The following is a 22419-nucleotide window of genomic DNA, read 5'->3' on the forward strand; positions in this document are numbered from 1 at the left end:
GACCACCCCCCACCCCCCAAAATATATGTTCCTTATAATTGCTTAATAGTACTCTAATAGCTTGTTTAACAATTCAACTGTTGAATGACATTTAGGCCTCTTTTCATATTGTGGATTCATCAATAGAATTGGTTATTAATGTTTGTGTATAGGCTATTTCTGCTCCTGGATGGAACTCTACTAATTGAGCCATACTTCCATTTTGGCATGCACTGATTTTTGTGTAAACATAAAGTTTCATTTCTCTAAAGCAAATGTTTAAGAGGAGATTTGTTGGGTTCCAGTATATTTTTAATGGCTGAACAATATTCCATTAATGTGACCTACCATAATCTAATAAAGAGATTGCTTCTTTTCCAGTTTTTAACTTATATTAGTTAAGGCCACAATGCCCATCTTGGAAGGTAAACCTGTTCACGTACTTTTGTTAATTTTTTAAGCAAAATTCCTAGCAATATATTCATTTGATTAAAAGCCATGAACAGTTTTAAAGGCATTTTATATCAATTATACTTCTGTCAACAGAAGTCTTCACTGATTCATATGGAAAGACAAAAATCAATTTTCTGTATACCTATGGTATTTTGTTGGTATAGTTTTCAAGGCATATTAGATATAGCACTTGATGCAGTGGATTATTTGAGAATAAGCCTTTCCTACTCTCTGTTTCTTTTTTTTTTCCTACTCTGTTTCTGACATATTGCAAACTCTGAGTTCAGAAAGGTACTCAGCACATCATTGGCTTTCTTATTCAAAGCCAACTCAATTTCACATGGAACATAGATAAATTCAGAAGAACTAGATTTGAGTCTTGGCTTAAGTTTACTTAAGTTTACTTTTTCTTCTTGAGTCATATTTTCCTTATGTGCAAAATGGGAATAATTATATCTCCCTCATTGTCAGGATAAAATGCTAAAATCAATATAAGATTGCTTTGTGAAATGTTAATTGCTATACAAAATAATGCTTGTAACACACACCTATGAGCCATTGTCAGACTGATGGCAATTATGGGATCAATCTCCCTGCTTCAGTTGGTCAGTATTTGTCTTTAGTCCTTAAATTCATTCCTAACTGTTATTAATGTGCCACGTAGTATAAAATATGGCAATGAGCAATGCCTTTGAATACTATCTAACTGCCTAATCTTATGGGTCTTCTCTCTGTGTATCTTCTTTGATTAATGACATCTGTCCAATAAATGCTATTCAATAGGAATTATGAGATAATTAATATACTGATTTTAGAAGGCCACCAACTCTTCTTTTTTTTTTTTGCCAGTTGTGGGGCCTGAACTCTGGGCCTGGCTGCTGTCCTCCCTCAGCTCTTCAGCTCAAGGCTAGCACTCTACCACTTGAGCCACAGCACCACTTGCTTTTTTTTTTGCTTATGTGGTGCTGAGGAATTGAACCCAGGGCCTCATGCATGCATGGCAAGCATTCTACCACTGAGCCACCTTCCTAGACATACCAACTATTTTCTAATGAAAGAATTATCATGATGGTAATATATACATAGATTAGAGACAGGAGAGTAGAACAGACAGATTAATACCAAGTGAATGTGGTGTATAGGGTAGTGAGAATGCACAGATGATTTTTTTATTTTTCAGGTTTATTCACTAGGCTATTGGGTCTCATTGACAGAAAAATATGCTGACACGTAGATTTCAGATTAATAATATATTAATACTGAATTATTTGCAAGGTGAGTCTTCACCAAAACTCAATGGAGCAACAAGACCCAAAGTATTAGAATTATAGCTTAAGTTTTGAAAATGTCTGGACTTTTTTAAAGAAAGGAAAATTGAATTCTACACAGATAGCACATTTTTATATAACAGAATACCATTCAGAATTTTAAAATAATGAAGCCCTACCTATGTTATTTTTGTGTTACTACTGGGGCTTGAACTTGCTTACTTTTTTTTCACTGAAGGTTGGCACTCTATCACTTGAGCCATACCTTCAGTTATGGCTTTTTTTCTGGTTAATTGGAGATAAGAGTCTCTTGGAACAGCAAGAAAGATAAAATCTCCTGTGTCCCTATCTTGGGGTTCATTATTCTTAGCATCAGCTGATGTGGTCATATGTACATAGCTTTTGACCTCTTCTGCTTGTCCTAGACATATACTAGTTATTGAAGATAAGGGAAACCATGGGACCTATGCTTTGTTGGGTCTGGCTTACTTCACTTAATTTTTTCCGTCTTCCCATTTCATGTAATATGTGATTTTTTTTGTTTCTTTGTATGTTCTTCCCCCATGATATAACCCCTTTTGTCACTGTATTTGATTCCAGTGTACTGCATCTTGTATATACATTTTTCTAATTTAGGGAATGGAAGGGAAAGAACAAAATGCTGAAATAAGGATATAGAATGACCCATTGTAATAGCAAGATGTACAAGACACTATGTTGAAATTGAACTTTACAACTTTGAGCGGGGGGGGGGCGGGTAGGAGTTGGGGAGGTGGGGAGGGAAGGGATGGTAGGGGAAAAACTAAGGAGGGGGTAACAATGCTTGATAGGAAATGGACTCAGTACCTTGGTCATGTGACTGTAACCCCTCTGTATAGTATCTTTTTTTTTTTTTGGTCGGTTGTGGGGCTTGAACTCTGGGCTTGGGCACTGTCCCTGCACTCTTCAGCTCAAGGAGAGCGCTCTACCGTTTGAGTCACAGCGCCACTTCTGGTTTTCTAGTGGTTTATTGGAGATAAGAGTCTCACAGACTTTCCTGCCTGGGCTGGCTTTGAACTGCGATTCTCAGATGTCAGCCTCCTGAGTAGTTAGGATTATAGGTATGAGCTACTGGTGCTCAGCTTAGTATCTTTACAATAAAAAAGATATATTAAAAAAAAGAGTCTCTTGGATTTGTCTTCTTGGATTTAGTTTAAAACTGTGATCCACAGATATCAGTCTTCTGAGTATTTAGGATTACAGGCATGAACTTCCAGCACCCAGCTAAGTCCTACCATTTTTGGTAATATGGATCAATTCTGAAAACATGCTAAGTAAATAAAGTTAGTCACAAAATGATGAATATTATATGGTTCCACTTACAGAAGATATCTAGAAATAGCTTGTGGAAGCAGAAAAATGGTTGCCAGTGTATAAGTGTGGGAGGAAATGAGGAGTTATTGCTCAATGGGCACAGCATTTCAATTGTATGAGATGAATGAGTTATCGAGATAGGCTATATGAGACAGTGTTTAGAGTTAGTAATACATTGTTGTGCACTTAAACTTTTAAGAGGGTCAATCTCATGTTAAGTATTCTTACCACACCCTCACTCTAACTTCTCTGCAAACGCACAAAAGGAAAGGGATATAGAAATCATTGGGCAGTAGATAGGTTTATTACCTTTATCTTGTTTGTGGTGATAGCATCACGAGATTATGCATATGCTTAAAATCATTAATTATATACATTCAATATGAATAGTTTTTGTATACCAGTTAGACCTCAATAAAGCTGTGAAAGTAAAGATAAAAGATCAGGTACATTTTCTAATACTGGAAAGAGCAAAGGGAAGTATATCCGGAGGAAGGCTCCCACATGGTGGTGGGCAAGTCACAAGGCCAAACTAGGTGTAGGGTGAGGTATGAACAGCTATAATTCTAAAGGACTGATGGTGTCTCTCTAGGAGTTTTTTTTTAATTTTTAATTTAATTTTATTTGTGAACATACTGTACAGAGGGGTTACAATTACATGGGCAGGTTAATGTGTACATTTCTTATCAAGCATTGCAGCCTCCTCCTTTGTTTACCCTTCACATCCCTTCCCAGCCTCCCCCTCCCCCCCCATCCCAATCCTTCTCCTTCCCCCCCAGGAGTTTTGTTTTTTTAAAGAATGCATTTGATCTCATGAGCATTGGTGACCTCAACAGGACAATTTCTCAATAGTTGTCAAAGCTGATCCAGATCCCAGAGGCTAAAGGAAGGACAGCATAGAGAAGTAGCAGGAATAGGTCCTGCTTAAGCATTTGAGTATGAAGAGAGAAAAAAATGTGGAGAGGGATAACAAGGGTTACTCAACCCTCACCCCTGCCCTGCATACCAGTCTATTCAACTCATGAATATACTTAGGGTTTTTCTTTATGATATTAAACTCCCTGACAAACATTTCTTTCTTTGTAGCTTCCTGCAGTCAAAATCAAGACTACAATATAGTCGTAAAGTCTTCATGTAGTTACTGAAGCTGAATATATCTGCATCATTTTCCCCAGTGCAATTGCTCTCTATGATTTCTGTTTTCTTTTGATGTGAGCCATATAGTTCCTGTAGAAAGTGTAACTTTTCTGTCATTTATCTAAAAGGCTGGGTTAAATTTAACACTTTCAAAGCATTACATTAAAATAAGGATAGTGCTTTCTATGTCTGCATCATATATCAAAAGTAAATATTCAATGAAGACTTGAAGATCACTTACTAAACTTTCAGAGATGGGCAGATTTCCCATAAAGATTTCAACAGCAGAGACAGATGGACTACATTCCAGAGGGGAAGGTCACGAGAGTGATGAATGAGACCTCTAATGTCTGACATAGCTGTGAAAATCTTTATGACTAACTAAAATTCCTCACGAATAACAACCTGTAAATATTCTATGAGCTGTCAGACGGATAATGTTGAGGTCTGAGACCATCACACATGGCGAACAGAATACCATACCATGAGTTTGTCAGTAGACTGCCAAGTCATTTTGAGTGTCAGACTTGCATTTGGTCTGGGAAGTCAACAGTTCATGCTAAACTATTAAGCATGTTGACTCAATTGTACAGATAAGGTCATATCTAAGGTCCAATGTTGCTGGCTGCCTCCTTCTATGGTGTAATAAACAATATTGAGTGCTATTACTTATGAATGAAAGACTCCTTCAAAGGAACTTATGGAAAAGAACCCTACTGTGAGGAAGAAAAAAAATCAAGCCTTATCAGGTCAGATATAAGCAGATAGTATCTGTATAAAATAGAGCTGTGCCCTAATTTATGCTCCTGAAATTTCTGAATAAATTTGAATAGAATTGGCTGACTTCATTTCCAGAGAACTTTTCTCCAGGTAATGGTAGTTACAGTCTTTGGGCTGTCTGGGTTAAGTCAGGTTACTAACAAGTCAGTGCAATATTGCCAGCTGCCTTTAGTGTCTCTCCAGATGTGCGTTTAAAGACGGCAGGCAGTCAACACCATTTGCTGAGTGCTCTCTGTGTGAACGCTATTGTATTAGGCACAAGGGAAATTTCAAGGAAAGTAATATTGGAAACCTGAGACAGTAGGGAGCAACTCAGATATTAAAAACCAAGTGACTATAGATGAGCTATACCTCCATTTGGAAAGCAAGATGAGAAGAGTGAGGGAGAGCTAATGGCATGATAACAATTAAAGCAAAAAGAGGATAGAATTGAGTGTAGGTCCTAATTCTTTATTCCACTGTTAAAGAATTACAGTAAACATGTTTACTTTAGCCATAGTCTAATGGTGAGCACAATGTGCTTCAGTCCTTTCCTTGGCTTGCCAATGTGATTTGTTTTCGCAGACATGATTTTTAGCAGGCAGGAACAGAGGCTTGTCCTCTTATGCTCTGGCAACCTGTCATGAGAACATGCCCAAGGTGTCTTCTGATCCTTCAGCCTGAGAGCCTCAAATCCCAATGTATTTAGAGATAATCTAAACTGAATATACAGCCTAGAGGCAAACCTCAGCAACCTCAGCCTGAAGCAAAGATTTATACTTGGGCTTTATCTAGACTCATGCAGAATACGAAGCTTTGCATTCTCATGTAGAAGCTATATATAAGCCACTTGATTTGGTGAAAACTTGGTGGCTTGTTCCCAGCATTATTGTACACACAGGTAGAAGACACACAGAGAGAATTACGGACATAAAACAAGACCATGCTGGGAATGTGGCCTAGTGGTAGAGTGCTTGCCTAGCATGCATGAAGCCCTGGGTTTGATACTTCAGTACCACATAAACAGAAAAAGCCAGAAGTGGCACTGTGGCTCAAGTGGTAGAGCCCTAGTCTTGAGCCAAAGAAGCTCAAGGACAGTCCCAGGCCCTGAGTTCAAGCCCTAGGAGTGGAAAACAAAAACAAAAACAGATGCCAGTGGTTCATGCCTGTAATCCTAGCTACTCAGGAGGCTGAGATCTGAGGATCATGGTTAAAAGTCAGCCCAGGCTCTAATCTCCAATAAACCACCAGAAAACTGGAACTGGCACTGTGGCTCAAGTGGTAGAGTGCTAGCCTTGAGCTGAAGGGTGCAGGGACAGCGTCCAAGCCCAGAGTTCAAGCCCCACAACCAGAAAAATAAAATAAAGAAAAAAAAACCAACATCAAAATGATTAGAAATAGTCTCAAGCCAAAATATCTCCCATTTGCTTAGCTCGTTCTTCGACTGTCATCCAAAGATTGTGTGGGGATTATTCTCTTTACTCTATGTGGCTGAGTAGTGTGGAATCCACTCACTACTTTCTAGAATTTTCTCTAACTATGACCATCCAGAATGGTTGAAGATATGAACTTGAATATACATTACTAAACGGCCCCAATCTCAGTTTTGTCTTCTGTGAAATGGTAGTGATAATCCTGATTTTACAAGGTTTTTTAGAGAAGTAAACAGGTTAACCTATGGAAAGTAGTTCCCCAGTGTTAAGAACATAGTGTTCCCTGTCTTTTATTTCTCCCCACTCCTACCCTCACTATCATCATCATTAATGCTATGAGTTATAAGGATGTTTTCCATTAACTAACCTACTACTACTCTGAGGAATCTCAGAGTACCCAGAAAAATGAGAAAAGGTCTCTCTGATCTAGAGTTTAACTATTAACTATTAGCCATCAAAGCATGGTCCCATGAAACAGCACAACGGAGTAATCCTTCTTCCTTTTTGCCATTTTTTTTTGATTTTGAAATAAGTGTGTGCAATTCTCAGAGTAGTAAACATAAAAGACAAAAAATTTTCCTTTTGGCATTCTGGTGCTGGTATCAACTATGAAAATCAACTCTCTTTTATCATTTTATGGTTTTTTTTGCATTGGAATTCAAAACAAATAGCTAAATGTCTTGAGAAAGAAATGAAACAAACCATTTTGTTTTAATTTCAACTTCGAAGTCTGACTTTTAAGTTAAATTTTATAGTACCATTGATCTTTACCACCTCTCAGGATTCCTGAAGGATATTACACACAGCACACATGAATATATATGTGTGTGCATACACACAGTGTGAAACATAGTAAACACTGCTTGACAAAAGTGGAAAGGAGGGAGGGTGACAATGGGAATGCGGTGAATTTATTCAAAGTGTACTATGGGTATGGAAACATCATAATGAAATCCCTTCATAATGTACTTTTATGCTAACACAAATATTTAAAACAAATTATGCACCGTATTAGTTTTTTTAAATTTTCTATTTAAATCCATGTAGGTGATCTATGTTTACAGAAATAATTGGACCTGAGGTTAAATGTTGTCCTATTTAAGATATAAGCCTTGGTGGTCTCTATTTTGTACTAGGATAGCAAAATTAATGTGAGCTTGTGTGGTAGGCTCCAGGAATAACTGTAGAACTTAACACCTCTAATGGAGATATCTATTCTATTTTTTCTGGACTAAGACTTTTTGTCTTCATTTTTTGTTTTCATAGCCAGCCTGTATGATTTGGATATGGTTTGTCTTGCAAGGTCAGGCTCGGTCCTCAGTGTAGAAATATTGAGGTAGTAGAATTTTTAAGGGGTAGGATCTTGTGAGAGGTCATTGGTGGCATGGCTTTCTGAAGAGGCTGAGGTTGTTCTTAGGAATTCTGATTACTTTCAAAGAGAGTTTGTTGTTATAACAGAGTAAGCCTAACTCTTCCTGTCTTGCCATATGATCCTTTCGTGTGCATGTTCAACCACTGTAGTGCCATCTACCATGTGATGTGGCTATGGGCACTTTCATGAGAAGCTAAAGCAACAGCTATCTGATCTTGAACTTTTAGCCTCCAACACTAAATAGCATTTTTTAAAATACAGTACCCATTCTCAGGTGTTCTCTTATAACAACAGAAAACAGATTAAGACATCCTTTCTCACTGTTCATCATATAAGAATAAATCCCTTCTGTCCTTAACCCACACCAAAAATAAACTCATTCTATGCATCTTCCAAAAATTTTCCCAGACATTTCCTGCTCAGACTTTCTCATATCAAATTGCCCCCATGTTGACTAATCTTTCAATTATTCTCTTTTGTCTGCCTATTTCTATCTCATTAAAACATTAGCACTCTCTAAAATCTATATTTATATTCATTATACATACATAAGAAATCCCTTTTCTGAACAAAAGGGCTATAAGGAGAATACTCATAAAATTGCAAAGTGGGATGTTCATCATGTCAGAATAGTAAAAGAAAAGGAAGAACCTGATTTCTCATTACTAAGTATATCTAGTGACAAACAGAAACACACTTCATTAGATTTTTTTTGTCAGATGTTAATGCCCTCATTCTTGGATCTACACGTAGCCTGATGGACCATGTACATTAGTACCAGTTTACAAAGAGCATCTTATTTTCTTCACTGTAGAATTAGTTCTTATTTCCACTCTAATACTGAAGCACACACTTTCTTATCTCTATTGTAGAAAGTCTGTGATTTTTTTTTGGTAAAATAGGTTTATTTTGTTCAGAATTTGTGTGCCGCAAGGCCAGAATTTTATCTTTCTCATCTTTGTATTCCAGTGTCTAATGTTTATTAATAATATATGAATGAATAAATGAATGATATAGATGCAGCAAATAAAAATGCTAGAGGTACATGTCACTTATTAACTCAGAATTCTAAGTGTTCTCTTCTCACTAAAAACAAATTCCAACCAGGTGCAGCAGCTCATGTCTGTAATGATAGCTATGTTTGAGGCTGAAATCAGGAGGATCATGGATTGAGGTTAGTTTAGGGGAAAAGTGATCCTAGGCAAGAAAGCTGAGACCCGCTTTCAGCCATTAAAAAGCTGGGGATGTAGGCCCTCGTAGTGGGTTTCACTCCTCATCTCAGCATAAATAGGAGGATTATGGTCTCAACTGGTCCGGGTAAGAAGCAAGACTCTATTTGAAAAACAAGAAAAGCATAAAGGTCTATGGGCATGAGTCAAGTAACTGAGCAACAATAAGAGCAAGGCCCTGAGTTCAAACCTCAATATCATCAAAAAGAACGAATAAGAAGAATAAATCCCAAAGACTTTTGCCCATAGTCAACATACTATCTGATCTGGTCCTCAGTCTCTACTGACTTTCTATCATTTGTCAACTTGCTTCCTTGGCTGTAGTCATATGAACTTCCTAGCTATTTCCCAGTACCTCTAAACATGTTCCTTCTCTGGGGCTTTTATCTTCATTACTTCTACTACATGGACTCTTTTTTTTTTTTTGTTGGTCGTGGGGCTTGAACTCTGGGCCTGAGCGCTGTCCCTCAGCTCTTCAGCTAAGGCGAGCACTCTACCACTTGAGCTACAGCGCCACTTCCGGTTTTCTGGTGGTTTATTGGAGATAGAAGTCTCACAGTCTCTCCTGCCTGGGCTGGCTTTGAACCGCGATCCTCAGATCTCAGCCTCCTGAGTAGCTAGGATTACAGGCGTGAGCCACCAGCGCCCGGCTACATGGACTCTTGTTCCTCTATATTTGCCTGTTTTACTCTCCTACTGCAGTGTTATAAAAATCCGGAGAAAATGATTTTTAATTGGCTTCCTATAGTCGAATTCTTGCCATCATTGGTATGTATGCTGCTAAACTTAAGGTGTGAGGCAAGAGGCTGATGTAATTTTATGTTGTCCCTAAAGTCTTTACCTCTTAATGGAGATTATGAGGTCAGACACATTGAGTAATGACCATCACTGCTTACGTTGAACCAAATCATCAAAACCTTTATGGAAGCAAGAAGAAATCAAACTTCCCAGTGATTGGCATGGGCTCATTACAAAAAAAGGAAGTCTGGTTTGCAGGCTGGCCTGTGTCTTACTCTTAGATGTGCAAGAAATAATGACCCAATCAGATAGTATTAACAAGATTGATTGTAATAAATAACACAAACCTAGATCACTGAGAAGTGGGGAGGTGATAAAATACTAGAGAAGGAAAGAAGAAAACTGAAGCCACAGGGAACAGAAACCAAAAGTAAATGTATTCTGTGGACAGAAGGGAGATGCTATGCCACTGTGATAGTTTGAATTCTATAGCAGCAAATACATAGAGTTAGGGAAGTGTTCATAGGTTCCATGAGGTCTGTTGTGCTTGTCCTTCTCCATGTTCTTCTGCATCCTAAAAATACCCTAATCAGTGAGACCTATCCTTGTTTCTTACAGCCTCGAGGAGACACAGCACAAAACAAACCAATACCTGCAGCAGACTGAAGTCAGGATGATTTCCATTGCTGATATCTAGAGTCTATTTAAAGATCCAGAAAAATAGTTTTTGAAACAAGGTGAAGTTTACGTAAGTCTGTAAAGAAGCAAAATGCCTTTTGTTCTTACCTCAAAATTCTCACCCAAAAGTATTTTGTAATCCCAAACTCTTTGTGTTCTGTAAATGGAAAACATCCAAATGGAAAAATGAAAGTAATGATTTTTGCCCACAGGGAAGTGATTCCACCATGTCTGTGGTGCGAAGCTTTGTATTCTGGGACAGATGACAAAATGCTACCCTAGGCCAAACTCACAAATGCCTTCATCTTCCAGGGAGTATAAAAAATATACCCTTTTAAAGCCACCATTCCACTAACATAGCGTCCAGGTCATGAAACTGATTTGGGACTTGAGTGCTGGTTGCCCTGCCGCAGGACCTCATGAAGCCAAGAGGAATCTGTCACAATGAAGAAGCTGAAATAAGAATGACATGGGCAGTTGTTTCATGTCTGTCATTCCACTGGCTTCGTTTTCATTTAGCAGCAAGAAAAAAGAATGATAGGGATCAATCTAAATGTTACCATTTAACTCCAAAGCCAGAGATTGCATTGACTACCCCAGTAGCTTCATGAAGTCTGGGCGAGGTGAATACTGGTAACCTTAGATCCCCTTGGCCATGCAGTGCCAACCTATACCCAGGTATAAGAATTGGCTACTACTAAGGGTCCTTTGTCCCTTTCACCAGAGAACTTTCTGCAGTCTAATAGGAACTACGCAGCTATGTCCTGTTTCCCTGAAACCCATAGTCAGTGACTGGTTCATACAAAGGAAAACCAGCTTAGTTCCCTTGCCTTAAAGGGAGGCTACCTCTTTTGTGTAATATGTATTCCAGAGGCCTCTGTAGCATCAGGCTGAAGTTCTTTTCATCTTGATGATCTGACCAACATTTCTTCTGGTGTGGGCAGATTCCCCAACTCCCTTTCAGAGAGTGAGTGTGCTGTCAATAAATTGCTTCTGTGTGAAGCTGCTTCAGAGGCTCTGTTTCCAGAGAAATATACTGAAATCTATGGTGTCTAAGCCATCCTAGTAATGGTATTGAGGAAGTTTTCGGGAATACAGGACTTTCAGTGCTCAAATAAGGAACATCTTGGATAAATTGAGATGAATGATTACTTATGGAAAATAAATAAGTGGATTCCTTCCTTCCTGCTTAAAAGATGGTTTGCATGGAATGACTTGGAGGATCAGAATAACATAGAAAAATGAGTGGCTTTCTGGTAAAAATTAGTGGCTCTCTTGGGAAGACAAGTTTGATTTGCACCGTGGATATAACTTCTGTGGGGTAAATATTCCTACTATAGCTGATTGTAAGTTACTAACAATAGGTTTAATAGCCAGCTCACAATTCCTTGTATATTTAACAACTGAATTGGTTCTCTCTAGCAAGGCTAAACCATTTCTAGCACACAATTTCCTATAGCATAAAATGAGAACATTCCTTATGTGTTCAAATAAAAGGAATATGTAGGGCCAGTGATGCAAAATTTCATTACCAAACATACTGTAAAACAAGTAAACATGAAATCATATTGGAGACTATAAATTTATGCTAAAGGAGCTGGTTGCAGTGGATCATGTCTATAATCCCAGGGAATGGTTCAAGGTTAGTTCAGGCAACAATGAGTTGTGATCTCTCAACTAACAAAGCGAACATGGAATTTCACGGTTGTAATTCTAGCTACACAGGAGGTGGGAGGTTCCCTATCTGAAAAAAAAAGCAGCAGAAGCCAAAAGGTCTCGGTGCATGTCTCAAGGGGGAGAGCACTAGTTTCCTAAGCACAAGGCTCTGAGTTCATGACCCTAGTAACAGCCTAACAATTGAGAAGAACAAGAGCTAGAGCAAAAGGTTTTGAGAAAAGAGTGCAGCTATTATCAATGCCACTTTATATTTATAGACACACGAGCTAAATCCCTGACAGGTAATGTTGACATTTGTTCAGATTCCTAACATGCAGGGCAACACGTAACTGCTGAAGAAACTGGCCCAAAATATTTTCCTTGGTAGCTTTAGGCGGAAAGTTGTTTCCCATTATGCCTGCAAGAATCTGATTTTTATCGCAATGATTTAAGTCAAGTTCAAACTTAGTAGCTAATTCATGCTGCAGCGCATCCATCTGCTAAGGGCAAGGGTAGCATAGGTCAGTACACAGTTCAGTGAATGACAGCAATTATTAGATATACTCATAGGTCTATCTCTCTTCTGTCTGTCTTTCTTTTTCTCTCAAGTATGTAAAGTAGGGGCTAGGGTGAACGTTTGGCAACTCTAAGTGGAAACAAATAGTTTCACTCAATGTATTTTGGAGAAACTCAAAGCTTGGGTTGCTTTGATAAGAGGGAAAAACAGTTAACCAGGGATATGACTAAGGTAGTAAAGATGATAAGGCCTGCAAGATATAACTGATCCATTTTTTAAAAAATTTGAATAAATAATAAAAAGGAAATTTGTCTTACAGTTTTTTGACTCCAATAGACCATAATACTGTAAGAGGTCACTGGATTAAAAGCAAAAGTATTAAAAGTTTACATTCTTCCCCATTTTAAAGTAATATATGATTATAACAATCTGTAAAAGTAAAAAGAATAAGAAAACACAATATCTTTGCATTTTCTTTTCAGTCTTTCCTTTATGTATACCTTACTGTTATTTATATTTTATTTTCTAATATAGTTGTAATCATGCTATAGTTTGAAGTCAGTGTTTTCCCTTAATGTATTACATTGGCACAGCCATGTATTATAAAGTGTAAAGTTATGAATGCTCTTAGTCCATTCTAAGCAGTGACATTACAGGTTACATTATTTATTGAGTGTCTACTATGTGATAGTATACTAAATCTCATGTCACTGTATATTATCCATAGTGGGAGTAAATTTACCTCTTGTTACTCTGAGTATATGACATAATTTTTTTGGAAATATTTACTGAATATCTACTGAGTTCCAGGTATCACAGTAGGCTCTGGAGAATATAACTGTCAGCAACACTAATACCCCCCTGATCTTATAAAAGATCAGCATCGGCCTATTAGAGTATTCACTGGATAAATGACTATTGAGCTGGGTGCTGGTGACTCATGCCTGTCATCCTAGCTACTTGGGAGTCCTGAGTATCAAGGTTTGAAGTCAGCCCAGGCTGGAAAGTCTTCCAGACTCTTATCTCGAATTGACCACCTAAAAGCCAAAAACAGAGTTGTGGCTCAAGTAGTAGAGTGTTGGTCTTGAGTTTAAAAGTTCAGGCACAGCACCTAGGCCCTAATTTCAAGTCCCAGGGTGCGTGTGCATGTGTGTGTGTGCGCACGCACGTGCACACACACACACACACACACACAAACTATTGAGTCCATATAATGTACCATATACTAGAGTTCCATATTAGATTCATGAAAACCAGTTTCAGAAGGGAAAGTACCAACTTGCATTGAGAACTGAATGCAAAGAGAAATATTTCATAATTAGCTCGATTCCAACAACCATACATTCATTCCTATTATAAAACCAAATGTGATGACACTAATACTAATAGCAAACAGTATAACAGTGACTACATGCAGGCACCTTTCTAAAGGTTTTACATATAGTAATTACTCAGTCTTCACTATAACCTTAGAAAGTAATGCTACCATAACTCATGGAATTCAAAATCCTACTGGTCTTTGGTACATTCTGATTGCAGAGCTGGTAAAATCTGTGTGATTTTACTTAAAATTTTACTTAAAATTGATGAAATACGGACATATTGTTATTTTCTTCACATTTTTAAAGAAGAAGAATAATAGATACAAAGTCATAAGTAGAAAATCTGAGTCAGGACTGGAACCCACTCAGTCTAGTTATATGGAACCCCCACCCTTTTTCTTTCAGAGAAAGAGTCTTATTACATGCTCACACCATCCTGTCAGACTTAGCAGGGACTATAGGCATGTACCTAGCTAGCCTATATTGTTAATCAAAACTCCATAGCATTTTTATTTATATTACTTTGGTCCAAAGGTGTTGAGAGAACAATTCAGGCTCTGTACATTTTCTTAGTATATGTCTGATTAAAAGGAAGAGAAGAGAGAAACACTTTTGTCAATATCAGGTGAAATTGACAAGTTACTGACTTGGATATCTGTTCTTACTGGGAAACCAAGTGTAAGATATGGCTTAGAAGTTCAGAAATTAGGTGTCATTTTCAAATCATAATATTATAACCAAATTTATGGCCCTGGTCATGTCATTTGATCTTTTGTTATCTATAAAGAAAGGGAAAGACTAAGGTAATTTAGTGTGTCTCATAGTCTTGAGTGTAAGTCACAGAAGCAAAACATTTTTATATTGGGATTCTAGCATACCTACATAACCCTCACTGAATAACCAAAGTATCCAAACAATACTTAACTTTTTTGTATGTATAATATATGATAATATATTTTCTAATGGGTTGCTTTTCATTTCATTAATAATTGGTGGCTGATGAGGCTGGGAAGGTGGTTCAGTGGTACAGCGCTTGCCTTGCATGCAAGAGGCCCTGGGTTCAATTCCTCAGCACCACATAAGCAAAAAGAACAAAAGCCGGAAGTGGCACTGTGGCTCAAGCGGTAGAGTGCTAGCCTTGAGCTGAAGAGCTGAGGAACAGCGCCCAGGCCCAGAGTTCAGGCCTCATGACCGGACCCCCCCCCCTAAAAAATAATTGGTGGCTGATTTCAGGATTCATTAATATGAAATTCATTAATAAGCATATATATATATATATATATATATATATATATATATGCTTCTCTCCAGTTAGTTACACAGAGTAAGGCAATTCTTGGGATGGGGGCTGGGAACTTCAGGAAAGATACAAAGTTGACTCTTTTGCCTTATAAACACTCACTTTCTTTTTGATTGGGCTATGTTCTTACTATTTTCTATAGAAAATTCTTGTCGTTATATATTTGGTAAATACCCCCGTAGGGGGAAAGATGCACCCAGTTCTATGATACATTTAGAGAGAAATTAATTGGTGTGCCTGCAAAATGGTTCCATAGCCAGTTACTACAAAGAGCTATGGACTATCTTCCCCTTAGAATCTCAATTTATAATAAAGGATCAACATTTCCAATGAGAGAGAACTCCATATTCTTTGTTTTGTCAATCATTGATTCCAGAAGTATTGTTTCAAGTGATAGTTATTGAAATCATAGAATAATAATATTCTGAGGGGCTGGGAAGGTGGCTCAGTGGTAGAGCACTTGCCTTGCATGCATGAGGCCCTGGGTTAGATTCCTCAGCACCACATAAGCAGGAAAAAAAGCCGGAAGTGGCGCTGTGACTCAAGTGGTAGAGCACTAGCCTTGAGCTGAAGAGCTGAGGGACAGCGCCCAGGCCCAGAGTTCAGGCCCAAGACTGGATGCCCCCCAAATAATAATAATGTTCTGAGAAACACAGCTTGAAAAATATTCTTTTAGATAATTGCAGAACTAATAAAATATTGAGACAAACACAGATTCTTCTTGCTGTTAATAGAATAATTTTTACCTTTACTCAAACACAGTTATTCTTTTTGGTGAGAAACATGAATTTAGACTATAATCCCATATAATCGACAAAATGATGAGAAAAAATTCTTAAATTTTTGAAAACAACAAATCGGTAAATTCAACAGTGCTTTCTTTTTTGTGTGAGTCTATAGCGGGACTTGAACTCAGGGCCTTGAGCTATCACTCAACTTTTTCTCTCACGGTTGATGTTACTTGAGCTGTGCTTCTATTTCTAGCATTTTGCTGATTAATTGGAGATAAGAGTCTCATGGATTTGTCTTCTTGGGCTGGATTTGAACTATGATCCTCATATCTCAGCTTCTTGAGTAGCTAGAATTATAGGCATTAGCCAACACTACCCAGCTCAGCTTACTTTCTTGATCACTGACATTGAAAGATTTAACACTGATCCTAACAACTATATACATAATTATAATTTTTATAATGATGTGCACATTTGAAATTATACCATTATATTCACCTTTTTCTTGGGGTGGAGTAGGAGTAGTAGAATATAAAAAGAAGTATTAAAGAGAAAATAGTGTCTATCAATGGGTAGATGTAATGTTTTACACTATTTTTCTCATTTTCTGTCATATCTAAGATAAAAGAAACTACTTCTTTAACAAGTTAAATTAGGACATCAAGAACAGTGAAGAGAATCTGCCTCTCTCTTCTGATGAAAAATGGACAAGTGCTACTGTAGTTTCTAAAGTGGTTTTTGTGTGCAGATAACTCTGTGTGTGGGGGGAGGCAGGGAGAAACAAAAACACGGAGAGAGATACGAGTAATATGTGGAGAGACAGAATCTTCTTCTAGCTTTTAACCTTCAGAAATCACTATAATTATTCTAAGTAATCTGAAAGCAAATTACTAAACACATATTCAAAGTCTTCTCATATGACCTTAGTAGAATTATAAAATGTGTTTATTTGGTCAGTTGTGGGGCTTGAATTCAGGGCCTGGGTGCTGCCCCTGAGCTCTTTTGCTTAAGGCTATTGCTACTACCACTTTGAGCCACAGCTCCACTCCTAGTTTTTGAGTGGTTAATTGGAGATAAGAGGGACTTTTCTGTGAGGGCTGATTTTGAACCACAATTCTCAGATCTCAGCCTCCTAAGTAGCTAGGATTACAGATGGGAGCCACTCGTGCCCAGCTAAAATGTTTTTCTTTTTTAACTTTGTAGGGTGAAAGAAGCTGTTTTTCTTTTATAGACTGTAATGAAATAACAAATAAGTGACTTCTAAGCTACCCTGCCTCAAACATGGTTTTGATGGTCCACCTAACTTCAGGTACAAATTTCTAGAGACCTATTTGTCAATGCTCATGCAAATCCTTGCAAACATAAACATCCTTTATCACAGGATGTTAGTTAGATAAGCGCAGTTAGGCATTTATCTTGTAGAATATGGCTGAGATGTTTATATAGGTTTACAAAGTATGTTAGCCATAGCAGTGGATATAATAGTGAACATATTCCCTCTTTGTAGTGGCACTAGGACGTCGTACTCACTCAGCTTGCTTGCTGAGCTGGCTGTGGCAGGAGCCACACCTACATACAGCATTGGCTGGGTAATTGGAGTTGGAGACTTAGTCTTTTCTGTCTGGCTAGCTTTGAGCTGTAATCCTCTATTTTAGCCTCCAGAGTAGCTATGGCTATAGGTGTGAGCCACCAGAACCCGGCCTGAAATAATCTCTATATCAAGCAATTCAGAATTGTCATGGTAATTTATTACAGACACAGAAGAGAATTCTGGCCAGACATTAAAAAATTTACTCAGAAGAATATACAAAGAAACAAAGTGTTGTTTTTAATATACTTAGAAGGAAAAAAAACAGCTTATGAAATTATACTATGTTTTATATTCCTGCTTGGTTTAAAAGAAAATAAGAGAATTTGGACTCTTTCTCTCCCTTTCTCTTTCTTTCTCTCATACACAGACAGACAGACATATACAATTACACACATCACATACACAAAGACAGAAAAAAATATAAGCCAAATTTTTATAGTAGTTAGCTCTTAGTAGTAAGATTGAGGATAACTTTTCTTTTCATTTTTGTACTCTCTGTTTTCTAAATGTTCCTGGACGAGTATACATTACCTTTATAATTTAAAAGATGACAGCATGAAGACACAGTCCATGTTGTCCTATATCTTCAATATCATTTAAAACAAGTTGAAATATTTTTAAAATGCATGAGCAAAGCTTTGAGGCATATATTGATTTTTCATTTGGGTATCCACAAGATTGGTGGATTCTAGGGCTGGCTTCATTCAGACAAATAGATCAATCTTTTTTTTTTGCCAGTTTTGGGGCTTGAACTCAGGGCCTGGGCATGTTCCTGAGCTTCTTTTTGCTCAAGGGTAGTGCTCTATCACTTGAGCCACAGAGCCATTTCCAGCTTTTTCTGTTTATGTGGTGCTGAGGAATAGAACCCAAGGCTTCATGCATGCTAGGCAAGCACTCTACCACTAAGCCATATTCCCAGCCCCTAGATTAATCTCTTTATGAGTGTCCATGTCTGCAGAACTGACCGTCCTGGAACTGGCCATGATAAGATATGCTTTGAAAGGTATGAGGATGGTCCAGAAGCTCGGAGCTTCTGCCTGATGTTATACCACTAGAGAGCCATTCCTCAGGCTTATAGATTTTTTTACCCTATTAAAATGCAAATAACCCGGGAGAAGTACACATTAAACTTTACCTGTCATCTGGGTTAAATGAGTATAACGTATCATTTTCTGGGAATAGGCTTTTAATAGGGAAGACAGGGGAATTTGGGGGAGGGGGAACAAGACAAAGGGAAGCAAATGTGAAGGAATACACAGAGTACCTGAAGAATTCATAATAGTAATATTTTTATTTATGGCTTATGAGTCATTTCAGAATATTCTATCACATTTAATCTCAATTAAATAGAATGGCTGTCACCAAGGCAAGTTAAGCAAATCAGAGATTTGGAAAAACATAGAGACAAAATCTATAACTTTTATAATTTTTGTAGCTTTTGTATTTTTATAAAAGCCATTTTCTTACTCATTGAAATCTAGTTATTTTTCCTTGGCAATTTTTAAGCATGTATGATTGTGTCTAATAAGTAGACTACATGTATGTAGTATGGTTAGAAATCCAAGAAACTATAACTTCTCAATTAATCCATTATTGACATAAAACAAAAAAATTAGGATCAATATCTTCTAGGAATTCTTGTTTTAAAAGACAATGGCCAACTGGAGACACACGTGAAGTGCCTAGTCAAATACTCCATAGAATTTGTGAACATGGATCTTTTTATTAGTCCACAGAGAATGGAATGAAAAGGACAAGAAATCAGCAATAAGTGAATACAGCAGAAGATTGCAAAGGGAACATATAGAATCACTTCTTCTCTACAAAATGTACTAATTAAGTAAAAGTACAGGGTAGTGGTTAAAAACACAGACTCTGGAATGATTTTTTTAAACTTTGAACTTTAGCTCTCTCACTAGGTATGCAAATGTGTGTCTCAAATCAGTTAATATTTGTAATATTGCCAGGCAAAAATGATTGTTTTGAAAAGATGATTAAACCCTTATATATACTCTTATCTGAACAGAAGGTAATGCATCAAAATACTAATAGATGTTAACTCCATACAGGAGATGTACAGCTGTATGTACCTGTATGGAGAAATAATTGGATAAATTAACAACCATCCAGTGGGTACCAAATTAATATATATTGGTATATTAATAGAATATTCCAGTACTTAAACATTTAGTGAGCTAAAGCTATCATTCTTTAGATTAACTATAAAATATGTAATAATTACTAATAGTACCTAAATGATGTGAAAATAAGAAAATACTATTAATAATATATTAAAACTGGCAAATAAAAAGAATGAGCAGAGGCAACAAAAAGAATTAAGGAAGGCAAACTCATATGTTGAGATTCCCACTTAGAGTCAAAAGGAATTTAATGAATTATCATGAGCATATAAATTCACAAGAACATGTGTTGTGTGATTATATCATAATTCGATCATATGAGGTGCATTAAATGAACTGATATTGACAGAATGACAAATATTAATAAAGTTAGCATGTGAATACATTGCAGGAAAGAATTATGCATTGAAGACCAGACAAATGATCGGACTGACCTTCCTGTTCATTAACTTTTGAATTCATTCACAAAGTTATAGTTAAAGATATTTTATATTTCTCACCATACGTATCAGAGAGGGCTGGAATTCAATTCTTAATTCTTAGCTCTTAAGATGCACCAAAGAGGTTAAAACACAAAAGCTGAGAACTACTTACTGGAAAGGAAGTGCTGGGATGCTGGGCCAAAGTCCCTGTGGGCCTCATGCAGCTGCCGGACACGGTCCTCCACGGCCACCTGGGAAGAAAAAGAGAGAAACGTTTTTTTCATCACATATAAGGAGAAACAATTGGAGGGGATGTGGCCAAAAGGGAACCCTACTGCATTGTCGGTGGGAGTATAAACTTGTTCAACCACTTTGGAAAGTAGTATGGAGGTTCCTCAAAAGACTCCACATAGAGCTCCCCTATGACCCAGCAATCCCAATTTTGGGCATTTACACAAATGATCACAAAAAAGACCAGACAAAAGCTATCAGCACAACTATGTTTATTGTAGCACTATTTACCACAGCAAAGATATGGAACCAACCCAGATGCCCTTCAGTAGATGAATGGATCAAGAAAATGTGACATATATATCAATCTCTATCTCTATCTATCTATCTATCTATCTATCTATCTATCTATCTATCTATCTATCTATCTATCTCCAATGGAATTCTATGCCTCCATCAGAAAGAATGACATTGCCCCATTTGTTAGGAAATGGAAAGACTTGGAAAAAATTACATTAAGTGAAGTAAGCCAAGCCCAAAGAAACATAGGTCTCATGGTTTCCCTTATTTGCAATAACTAATATATGTCTAGGAGAAGCAGAAAAGGTGAAAAGCTATGTACATATGACCAGATAAGATGATGCTAAGCAAAATGAACCCCAAGATAGGGGCACAAGTGGTTTATTTCTTGCTATTGTTCCTATTTATAATGTACCATGTGTTTTTTTTTGTTTCTTTGTATGTTCTTCCCCCATGGTATAACCCCGTTTTTACTGTATTTGATGTCAGTGCCCTGCATCTTATATATACAGTTCTCTAATTTGGGGAGAAGGGAAAAAACAAAATGCTTAAATAGGGATACAGATTGACCAATTGTAACAATGAGATGCACAAGACACTATGTTGAAAAACGAACTTCACAATTTAGGGGGGAGGGGGATTGTAGCTGTGGTGGTGGGAGGGAAGGGATGGTAGGGGAAAAACAAAGGAGGAGGTAACAATGTTTGAAAGGAAATGTACTCATTACCTTGCTCATGTAACTATAACCCCTCTGTACAGTATTTTTACAATAAAAAGTATTAAAAAAGGAGAAGCAATTAAAATAATATTTCCTTTTTGTTAAGATGGTTTGGCTGTCCAATCCATGATTATGGTTTTACTATATCCTAAGTGTAAATGGTCTCAAGGCCTATTTTTTAAAAAATCAAACAAAGGCCAAACACAAAGGATATGATTTGTCTTGTAAATGACAAAAATGATATTCTTTACACACTAATCATTAACATCCACAAATAAGCTACTGTCTCACTCTGTATCATCAAAAAGTACAAAGGCCCATTTTTTTGTGTGTGTAATAGTTTTGGGGCTTGAACTCAGGGCCTTGTACTCTCATTTAGCTTTTGGTTTTTCTTTGCTACATTTGAGTCACTCTTTCAGTTCTGATGTTTTGTTGGTAACTTGGAGATAAGAATCTTTCAGATTTGCTTGCCTAGATTGGCTCTAAACTGAGATTCTTAGATCTCACCCTCCTGAGTAGATAGGATTATAGGTGTAAGCCACCAGAATCTGGTAGAAACTAATTCTTCTACCAAAAACAAGGGGTTAAAGGATATCAAAATTACCTATTGTTTATCTTTTAGTCAGACTATGGTTTTTGACCAACTTTTTGGAGTTAATATTAATTAATAATGATCTATTGGGTTATAACTATTGCTAATAAAGAACAGATGGTCAAGAATGAAGTATCAAAGAAATAGGGACAAACAGTGAATTTCGGATCAAAATAGGGTATTCAGTGTGATGAAAAAAAATTTCAGATTCCAATGTTCAGTGGATTTGGTAATTACTGAGAAATATGCCTCTGGCAGCAGAAAGAAAATATTGTCATCCATTTTTTTCTCTATTAGGATTTTCTAATATAAAATTGCCCAGTGTCCTAAAAGCTCAGTGAATTCCATTCTTGGTGGGAATAAAGGAAAAAAGTTCATGGTGGTAAAATGGTGTACTTTGTCATCTGACATTTCACCCAGCCAGTATTAGTGGTAGCCCCAGGCTTCCTATAGCTCTCTAACCCTGAATGTTGGTTTGGTTGTCAACAGCTTATGGGAA

At 37.2% G+C, this 22419-nt stretch overlaps 1 protein-coding gene across 1 annotated transcript in view; it reads right to left on the bottom strand.

Annotated features, from left to right (window-relative positions):
• LOC105993437 (dystrophin-like) overlaps positions 1–22419 on the bottom strand; it is a gene marked incomplete at its 3' end in the record, with an annotated part of 1816642 nt that overhangs the window by 8537 nt on the left and 1785686 nt on the right. The window contains 1 exon segment of the mRNA XM_013026710.1: positions 20252–20330. Coding sequence (XP_012882164.1) covers positions 20252–20330 — 79 coding nt within the window.

The sequence above is a fragment of the Dipodomys ordii genome, unplaced genomic scaffold (genome assembly GCF_000151885.1).
Source record: "Dipodomys ordii isolate 6190 unplaced genomic scaffold, Dord_2.0 Scaffold96, whole genome shotgun sequence".
Classification (NCBI taxonomy): Eukaryota; Metazoa; Chordata; class Mammalia; order Rodentia; family Heteromyidae; genus Dipodomys; species Dipodomys ordii.